Below are 10,617 nucleotides of genomic sequence, written 5' to 3'. Positions count from 1 at the left end.
GCTTTATTATCATGGAGGAAAATCTGTCTCTTCTACTAAGGTTGTAGAACAGCTTCCTTCCCATAGCCTCAAAACTGAAGACTGTTCAAGGCAAGGTTAGCCATGGCTTTTTTAAGAGCTTCTGGAATACAGAGAGTCCTACTCTTTAGAGCCCTCTGACATGAATAAAAAAATACTTCCTGTATAAAGGTTGCCATTTAGGTAGTGTTCATTTTAGCTGACATTGTCATGATTTATTCTGTTTTCGTGTGTTGAAACAGTTTGTCTCCAAAGTTTTTCCAAATATTTTTTAACTGTGATAGATGTGATAGTTAAACTTTGGTGTTGCAGATCCTGTGAAGCCACCTGGCAGCTCCTTACAAGCACCAGCTGATTTACCTTTAGCTATAAATACAGCACCACCATCCACCCAGGCGGATTCATCCTCTGCTACTCTACCTCCTCCGTATCAGCTAATCAACGTTCCACCACACCTGGAAACTCTTGGCATTCAGGAGGATCCTCAAGACTACCTGTTGCTCATCAACTGTCAAAGCAAAAAGCCCGAACCCACCAGGTAAGTTATACATGCCCATGTGAGAGACAGAGAGACAGAGGTGTGTGTATATGTGTACACATTAAGATTCTTATCTTTAAACTTTTTAAACCTTGACTTGCAGGTTTGAAAGAAACCATCTATATAGGCATATGTTTCAGGCTTATATTTCAGGTTTACCTTCCCCTATTGATTTCCGATATTCAGGAGATTGTATCGAAGAGACACAATCTCTGCCATCTTTGGCAAAGAACAGTTTTCCCTACCAGGCTCTTTTGGAAATCTGTCTACTATTTTGTAGTCTTTGTTACAGACTCACAGTATTACTTGCTTAACAGATTTCACTGATTTATAAATGGTGATCTTGCTCCATTTCTTATGTGATTGTAAACCAGCCAAGGGTCATCTTTTGTTTCTGAAGAAGGAGAGGAATACCTACTACTAGAAGATTTTGAAAGCAAAACGATTCCATTGCAGTGAGTGTGTTGTGGTTGTTTTGGATCTGTGTGAGAAATTAATCATACAGGTAAAATCCCAATATAGTAAATTCCATGGAATATACAAATTGGATGTTAGTGAAATTTGATCAAATAAATATATTCCAAAAAATTATGAAATGTTTAGTCTTCATAACTAGCAGTGAAGCAGAGCTTACCCTGAGCCTTTTTATTTACTTTTTTTTTAAACAGACAAGGGCTTGCTCTGTTGCCCAGGCTGGAGTGCAGTGGCACCCTCATAGCTCACTGTAACCCCAAATTCCTGGGCTCAAGCATTCCTCAGCTTCCCAAGTAGCTAGAACTACGGGTACATGCCATCACACCTGGCTAATTTTTTAACTTCCTCATAGAGATGAGTTCTCACAATGTTGCCTAGCTGATCTCAAACTCCTGGCCTCAGACAGTTCTCTCGCCTCTGCCTCCTAAAGTACTGGGATTGCAGGTGTGAGCCACTGCACTTGGCCTCTCTTTACAAATTTTTAAGTAGAAAGAAGTATATGGAGTGCAGCATTGACTGAAGGAATCATAAAGCCCTTCCCAAATTCTTGGCTTCTCTAGCATCTCCTTCCCTGCTCCCTTTCCTCTTCTAAGCTATAAGACATTTTAATTGGATCCTCTTTGTTACTTGACGTTGAGTAGTTGGCAGAGTTAAGGCGATAAAAAGAGCCAAGAAGCAATTGTTTTACTATTTTTAAAAGGAGCAGAAAAATGATTGAGAGGCCAATCTCTGCCATTAATAGCTATGTGACAATGAGTGATATCAGTCAGTTGAGTATATTTTATTTATTTATTAATCAGCTGGGGTCTGGATAGAGAGTATATTTCTTTATAGACGAGAAAAAAATTTTTTTTTTTTTTACCAGATTATAATTAAGCATTATTTTATGACAAAAAGATTTTTTTTTTTAATGTGGAAAGTGATTGTTAATGGGCTAGGATTCAGACAAAGCACTTTTTCAAAAATTTTAATGTGGAATTTGTGGAGATTCACAAAATAGTTTCTGTGAACCGTACCCTGAGATGATGGAAACAGCTCACATTCATTCCAAAGCTGGGTTTCTATGTATTTTTTGTAATGGGATTTTACCTGTAAGAGCAGAAAAAAATGTATAAATCAACATTTGTTAATATCAAATTCTAACTTGATTTTGCTTGTTTGCTGTGAGAATTTAAAATTATACACTGGCAACTTTGTTACCTATGCTACTAACTAAGATTTTATTTTACAAAAGTTCACAATTAATTTTTCAATAGCAACTTTTAAAAAGCCAACAGCTAAGTGACTGTTCTCAGTATATTTTATTTTATTTGTTTATTTTTTTAGAGACAGAGTCTCACTCTGTCACCCAGGCTAGAGTGCAGTGGCACAATCTCGGCTCACTGCAACCTCTGCCTCCCGGGTTCAAGTGATTCTCCTACCTCAGCCTCCTGGGTAGCTGGGACTACAGGCACGTGCCACCACACCCAGCTAATGTTTTGTGTTTTTAGTTGAGTTGGGGTTTCACTGTATTAGCCAGGATGGCCTCAATCTCCTGACCTTGTGATCCACTGCCTCGGCCTCCCAACTTGCTGGGATTACAGGTGTGAATCACCACGCCCAGCCCCTATTGTATTTTTATATAGTGTATTTCACTGATTTCACTGGTATTACAGCTTTCCTCTTGCGGTACAACTTATGCTCAAAATCATCACCCAGATATATTTTGCTATCTATATTTTGCAAAAGTGATAGTTAAATAGCAAATATTTATGAGGTAACCACTATGTGCCCAATATTATGCTAGGTACTATGAAGGTACAACCTAATTATATGAGATACAGTCTACTCAGATATAGCCACCTTTGGAGCGTACAAGTAAGATTGTTAAGAAGTAAAAATATGCCAGCATTAAATATTTATAGATGAAGATAATATGTGAGAGTTGCCTTGCAAACTCGTGTTTGTTCTGCAAGACTTTGCTTAGAATGTGCTCCTCTAGGAAGCATTCCTCTCAAACTGCCAAGTTGGCTTAAATATCTTTCTGGGTTTTTGTAGCATCCTGGTTATGCCTTCATATCTTGTTTTATTGCAGTGCTAGAAGCAGCTCGATGTTTTTACTTAATCTCCACTAACTGTAAGCTAGTCAGAGCAGGGAGCTTTGCTTATTACTCATAATTCCTCTAGCTTCTCTTAACTCTGCGTTTGAATTAAATAAAGTACAAATTTTAGAATATGCAAAGGTGCATTAGAAATTCCACGGAGGGACAGTGCAAGTGTTTTTAAGATGGAGAAAACAAAAGCTTCATAGGAAGAGTAGGATATGAACTACACCTGGTTGGTGAGAGAAGAGAAGAAAATCATTAGTAATTTGCGCAAAAATAGCTTGAGAGAAAAGAGAGACCCGAGTGAGTGTGGTGGGAGGAAGATAATGAGGAGGAGAGCCTCTTGGAGGAAGGGTTTGATTTGGAAGTAGTAAGACGTAAGATAGGATGGAGAAGGTGGAGCCAGATTATTTGTAGCCTCAATGTCAAGTGGTTTCGTGTGAGGCCTTATAGTTCCCACACCCTGTAGGGGGCCCTCACTAGGTTTTTCTTTTGAATACATGAGAGGTATAACAACTGTGTTTCGAAAATACTGACCTTGTAGAAGTCTGGCTCCATGAATAGACTGGAAGAGGCAGAAAGTAGAGTTCAGTCATGTACATCTCAACAGGGACAGGGATCTGAATTTGGGATGGCGGCAATGGGAATAGAGCAAGGGAATAAGTGTGTGGCTAAGAAGAAGGGCTTGGTGCCTGCATGAGTGGGGATCGAAGAGAAGTAATCAAGCTGCTTGGGTTTTGAGCCTAGAGAATCTAGATAAAGTAATTTCTTTCATGCAAGGCAGGAAAAGCAGTCAATTTAAAAAGTAAACGGATTTCAATTTGAGGCACACAAGCAAGGTAATAGTGGAGTATCCAAGCAGAAATATCAGTTTGGGAATATGGGACTTGGAGTTTGGTAAGATGACGGAAGTTGTCAGCATTCAGAGAAGAAAATGAAGTTCTGGAAAAGGAGGATGATCTCTAATGGCATGTGTGGTAAAAGGCTAGAGGACTGAACTCTGTTGGCCATTTCCAGGCAGAGAGACAGGAAGAAGGAGCCAGTCAGTGAAGCAAGGAAATTATCAGTGAGGGAGAAGGGTTTTAAGATGGAGGCTTTTAAGATGTTTTTAACATGAAGAAAACAAAAGCACAGTGTGGGTTTTCTGATAGTGAAGGGGGAGACTACAGTGCATAGTGCCAGTTGTTACTAAGAAGTCTGGGAAAGTAAGCCCTTTAAAAAAAAACTATTATAGTTATTTAAAGAAATATTGTTTAAACTCCTATAGGACTGGAAACATGTAGAAGTAGTTCAGGTATCTTGTTTAGCATTAAGGAACTGAGAGTGTGCTTGCGTTGTTAGATTCATCTTGACCTATACCCAAATTTTGTGATAACCTCAAAATGTAGAGGCTGAAAATGTACGTAAATGTACTTCAATGAGATTTCTCAAAGTGAGTTATTGTTGGGAGTTGATTAACTCTGTATCATGTATTTTGATCCTTTTTGTAATGTTCGCTAAATATTTGTTTAAAGTAGTGAAAAGGAAGATACATGAAAACAATTAGATGTCATCTTTTTGTAGGTCAGATTGGCTTTATTCAATACCAAGTAATCGTTAGACTTTTAATTTTACAAAACGACAAATTTGCCACAGGGAGGTTTAAGACCAATGGATCAACTTTATAAACTGTACTAGCACTAGGTTTTTGCATGCTCTTCAGAGGAAATGCTTTTCCTTGTGTCTATGCATTAATCATTGACCTTTCCCAGAGTTTTGTAACGTTTAATTCCAGTGCTTCAGGGATTGTTTTTATGTGCAGATTTAATAGGTGGAGTTGGGGGTGTGGGCAGGTATAGGACGGAATTAGAGAGAATGCTTTTGTTGGTTTTGTGGTGGTGGTGGTTTTGTTGTCTGGTGTCTAATCATAAAAACTGTAAATTTAAACATTTTTGCTTTAAATCCTATGGATCACACAAAAAGTCTAATGAGAAAAGCCCTATCTTTTGATTGCTAAGCTGTAAATATGTTGATCAAAAATGTATTCTTATGTCTTCACCTTGTTTATTCTGTCATTAACAATTTTTATTTAGAACACACACTGATTCTGCAAAATCCACCTCTTCTGAAACAGACTGCAATGATAACGTCCCTTCTCATAAAAATCCTGCTTCCTCCCAGAGCAAACATGGAATGAATGGCTTCTTTCAGCAGCAAATGATATACGACTCTCCACCTTCACGTGCTACATCTGCTTCTGTAGACTCCAGCCTTTATAACCTGCCCAGGAGTTATTCCCATGATGTTTTACCAAAGGTGTCTCCATCAAGTACTGAAGCAGATGGAGAACTTTATGTTTTTAATACCCCCTCTGGGACATCGAGTTTAGAGACTCAAATGAGGCATGTATCTATTAGTTATGACATTCCTCCAACACCTGGTAATACTTACCAGATTCCACGAACATTTCCAGAAGGAACCTTGGGACAGACATCAAAGCTAGACACTATTCCAGATATTCCTCCACCTCGGCCACCGAAACCACATCCAGCTCATGACCGATCTCCTGTGGAAACGTGTAGCATCCCACGTACGGCCTCAGACACTGACAGTAGTTACTGTATCCCTACAGCAGGGATGCCGCCATCACGTAGTAATACCATTTCCACTGTGGATTTAAACAAATTGCGAAAAGGTCAGCTTTAGTTGACTTCTTCTCTATTAGAGGTTAATGATGGAAAATCGATTTGTCTGAATATTTGTTCTTTTAAGCGTAAATATACTATGTTACAAAATATAGTCCATTTTTTTCAGCTCTACAGTTACGTGGAAGGGTATATGTGCATTCATGCTCTGCTGGAAGGGAGAAAGCCTTGGAGTTTTTCACCCCTGAAGAAGTATGGCCTTCGTAATGCCTTCCTGCTTCAGGAAGTGTGTCCTTCTCTCTCCCACTTTCTGTAATCCTGGGTGGATAGGCCCTCTGTTGGGACAGAAGGGCAGGAAATGGACCAGCCACAAAGCCTCTCCAAGTCATACCCTTTCCTGTATTTGTGTGCCATTATGGCCGCTTCTAAGTCACATCTGTTGGGCTCAATTTCCTTCCTTCCTATATAAGCAGTTTTTATGTTGTGTCTAATAGGTGATATTCTGTTCCTATCTAGCCATTATACTTTCTGATTATTTGATTTTTACTTGTGTTTAAAGAGCTGAATCTTCTCTCCCCTTATCACTACCCACTTCACTGATTGCTAGTGGGTATGCTTTCCTATACCGTCTCTTGGAGTCTGTAACCAAAAGTTACAGACCTTGAGAGGAGAAAAAAAATGAATCTGAGTGATACTGAGATTCTCAAAGTCCTAAAAATAGAAAACTAAAGTTTTTAATGCACATATCCTAAATGCTATGTGCTAAAATTTCTGTATTTTGTGGTAGAGTTTTCCAGCTGTCTTCAAGGAGATAAATAGTTAATGTATTTGTGATTATTACTTAAATCAGTGCTTATTTAACCATTCAATAACAATTTTTAACTCCTTTCTTGAAGTGACTGTATAACTTGGTTATAAGTTAGCAAGATGTAAGTTGGGCCCAAGGTGGTGCAAATGATGAGAAAATGGAGGTGTTTCTCTTCATCTTTAGATAACCTGTCTTATCCCTGACTTAGACATTCACTCACACTCAAAATCAGATATTGGTATTGGTTAGCATATGAGTGAGTGTCTGCATTTTCTAGTGGTTTAATATGCCAATTTCAAGATACAATGCTGTGAGCATTCTTTTTAAAATCTGTGTGTGTGTGCATGTGTGTATGTGTATGTATAACGAGAGAAAGATAGGTCATCCTGATGACCCTGAGCGCTGGCAAAGATAGGAAGAAATGTTGATAGTTTCTTCTTTATTTTAGATGCTAGTTCTCAAGACTGCTATGATATTCCACGAACATTTCCAAGTGATAGATCTAGTTCACTTGAAGGCTTCCATAACCACTTTGTAAGTATAATTGATCTTGGCATCAAGTGTATTTCATTGTCTAAATCTTCATAATTAGTGCCATAAGACCAAGTGAGATCATGAAATAAAAGTATGCTGAGATCCATATGAATGGACATGACTTACAATTCTGTTTTCATGTGTGACAAGAGTTTTTGTTTATTAAAATAAATATATGTGTGTTTTAGAAAGTCAAAAATGTGTTGACAGTGGGAAGTGTTTCAAGTGAAGAACTGGATGAAAATTACGTCCCAATGAATCCCAACTCACCACCACGACAACATTCCAGCAGTTTTACAGAACCAATTCAGGAAGCAAATTATGTGCCAATGACTCCAGGAACATTTGATTTTTCCTCATTTGGAATGCAAGTTCCTCCTCCTGCTCATATGGGCTTTAGATCAAGCCCAAAAACTCCTCCCAGAAGGCCAGTTCCTGTTGCAGACTGTGAACCACCCCCGGTGGATAGGAACCTCAAGCCAGACAGAAAAGGTAAGGAGAGCATGGCAAAGGAAAAGGCTGGGGAGTGCCAACGTAGATGTATTTTTAACTACCATTCAATCCAAAACAGAATTCAGACTAGAAATTCTGAAATGTTTCTTAGCTCCATAGCCATCAAGTTTTGCAAAGCAGTACTGCCATTTATAAATTAACAATTTATAAATGGTTACTTAAAATGTTTTGTAGTTCCATAGCCACCAGTAAGCAAAGCAGTACTACCATTTATAAATTAACAATTATTATATCACATGTTGATGTGAGGTGATATTTATGTCTTCTATCTCTAGAGCAGAGGTTACAAGCTAAAATACCCACAGGGATTAGTGGACAACTGGGGAGAATTAGAAGAAACTGGACTTCCCTAGCCCCATCTAACAGGAATAACTAACCTCCTTGGCTACAATCCTTTGTTGACTTGTGAAATTATGCACCCATACAGGCAAATCTTCTGGTATATCAGGAGAAGCCAGAGATTTTGGATTTTATAGATATTATCTCTCGATTTTTAAAGTTCTATCAACTAATTTAATTATTTTTAAGAAAACATTGCAGGTGAACCCAAACACTACTGCAAGCTAGATAATGGCCTTCAACTGCTATTTAGTAACCTCTTCTCTAGAGTATATAATATCAAATCAGACTTAAGATGATTAATGCATTTGACATAATTATTTTAGAACAGTGAGACTATATAATCTTGCCATTCTGTTTGTATAACAACTTCTTAAAAGTTACTTTGCCTTTGCTGGCGTGTAAATAAATGCTTCTAGTCTATCATTTTTTTTCATGCTGGCCTTCATAAGTAACATCAAGTTCTAAGGTAACGTAGTTTGTTAAGAAGTCTGCAAAAGAAACTGTTCAGCCAAATGGGATAATATCTACCCAGGATTTTATAATTTGGGTTTAAGTGGTTAAAACATAGACAATTTGATTTGTTGCACCATGCTGTTAGTGTGGCTTAATCTTGACAACCAAGTAAAGTAGCATAAATGTGAGATGTGATGAATGATGCAATACCTGGCTTACTTCAGGGTGTTTCAGCACATTCGAAAAGTCTCATGTGCTAGATGTAGCTTTTTAAGACCACATAATGTTTGCATCAATTTCTCATTAACCTGGGCTTAGATCATTAACATTAGTTCTAATTAAGTTCTAGTTGCAAGTCAAAGAGACTGGGACCCAGAGTATCTTTTAGAAAAAGGCTTTGGTTTTGTTTGTAAGTAAGGATAATCTGCTTGTTTAACAGGGGGTAACCTCCTTCAACAAGGAGATTATCAGGAAGCGAGGCAGTTCTAGGGGACTGTTGTTATGTCCTGCTCTTTCTGTGCATTTCTGTTTCTTGGGAAATCTTTGCGTCTGCTTTGTTCTCTTTCACATCCTTACCTCCTTTTCTGTTTTCTTCCTCAGTATCTTCTACTTAAATGGATTCTGCTTTCCAAGAGCTTTGGCCTCCAGTGCTCCTCCTCTGTGGCCTCAATTCTGCCTCCTAGCTCCTTTTTATGTGCCCTTACAGCTTCTGCATCAGCTTCTCATTTTTACTCACTTTAGATTGCTTAGAGATTATGTGATAGGTCTATGTGTGTCACACCCACAACCACTGAGACTACCCAGGCAGCAGGGCTGTGATTATGGTGTGGATCTCAGAAAGGATGTGAGCATCAGAGCCTTTCTATTGGATCATGTTTCCTTTTGTTTCTCTTTTTCTTTGCCTTCAAATCATTTTAGACACTACTAGTCATTTTCTTTGCATATGATATTCAAAAATATGTTTGGACATGTATAGCTTTATAATTGGTTCACCCAGATCACTAAGGGATTGACATGCAAGTGTCATGAACTGTTTGAAATATTGAAATATCTTTTTTTAATGTTAAACTGGTGCTTTTCCTTATTTTCCCATAATGAATGCATGATAGTATTAGATCTCTACTTTTTAACTCCAAACCTAACAGTTTTATATTTTGAGGTCTCACATAAATGTGGAGGGAGTAAGATTTGGGTGAGGGTACAAAGCTCTTAAGTCCCCTCCTTTGCTCCTCTGCTGGTCTTTTCCCCCTTGAGCTCTATAAAACACAGTTTGAAAACTCCAGCAGTCTGCAAACTTTCTGCAACAGTCTGAACATTAGTTATATTTCATAATTGTGATTCCATGTGGTAAGCATAATATGAAATCAGGAAACGTTCCTGTTTATAAGTTAGAAAAGTCCTAAGATCATAATGATTATCTTTTAGTATCATGTAGCTCTGATATCACTCATGTATCCCACATCATAACTTATTATATATATATATTACAGTATATACTACGTATCATATATACTACATATTTTATAATTATACATCTCTATGTATTTAGTGAAAGTACTATTATTCTAGTACACTAGAGATCAATCGTACTAGTTCTTTAAGTTAACCTAAAGGAACTTAATAGTAGAACAGAACAAAGTAGGTTCTTAGTTATTTCTGGAGATTGTGTTCATTCTTTTAAAATTGAACTGAACCGTTCAGAGACAATTGTGAGTTCATTGGCCAGATTATTTAGTGTATTTACTTAGATACGAAATGAAATAAAAAAGAGCACCCAGATTGAAATACCCAGGTGGTTGTGGCAGAATCAAGAATAGGCTTAGAAGAACAGTAAAAAGGTTCCTAAAGTCATAGTATTCAAAAAAAATTGCTTTTCTTTAGTACTGTTCTACTTTTTAAATAGTTATGATACAGGAGAGGAGGCTTGAGAATGTATTTAACATTACAGGGCAAACTTTGTAAACTCACTTTACAAAGTTATATGACTTCATAAACTCACTTTGCAAAGTTACAACTTCAAGAAAAACATCTTAAAAGCCAAATTCAGATCTCAAAGCAAAGTTTATCCTCAAACACTTAAACTAAAATAATGTCTCATTTGGTTCTATAATTTTTCTCAGTATTTATATCATCAGATAAATCTATTTTAATTTCAAATTTCATGACACCAGATAAATGACTTAATCTATTATTTCAGTATGTCTTATGTAAAACTCATAATAAGCAAAT

General features: G+C 37.4%; 1 protein-coding gene across 6 annotated transcripts in view; it reads left to right on the top strand.

The window, feature by feature from the left end:
- GAB1 (GRB2 associated binding protein 1) overlaps positions 1-10,617 on the top strand; it is a 132,280-nt gene that overhangs the window by 95,232 nt on the left and 26,431 nt on the right. For 4 of the 6 annotated variants that reach the window (XM_032246500.1, XM_032246499.1, XM_032246496.1 and 1 more), the window contains exons 3-6: positions 331-556; positions 5,187-5,788; positions 6,995-7,080; positions 7,269-7,572. In XM_032246500.1, coding sequence (XP_032102391.1) covers positions 331-556; positions 5,187-5,788; positions 6,995-7,080; positions 7,269-7,572 — 1,218 coding nt within the window. Of the gene's footprint in view, positions 1-330; positions 557-930; positions 1,012-5,186; positions 5,789-6,994; positions 7,081-7,268; positions 7,573-10,617 lie in introns of all 6 variants that reach the window. The other 2 variants (XM_032246498.1, XM_032246497.1) reach the window with 1 other exon arrangement.

This window comes from Sapajus apella, unplaced genomic scaffold, assembly GCF_009761245.1.
Source record: "Sapajus apella isolate SASKATOON/1434 unplaced genomic scaffold, GSC_monkey_1.0 scaffold61, whole genome shotgun sequence".
NCBI lineage: Eukaryota > Metazoa > Chordata > Mammalia > Primates > Cebidae > Sapajus > Sapajus apella.
The sequence above is the reverse complement of the archived record's forward strand: the minus strand, read 5'-3'. Positions and strand labels throughout refer to the sequence as shown.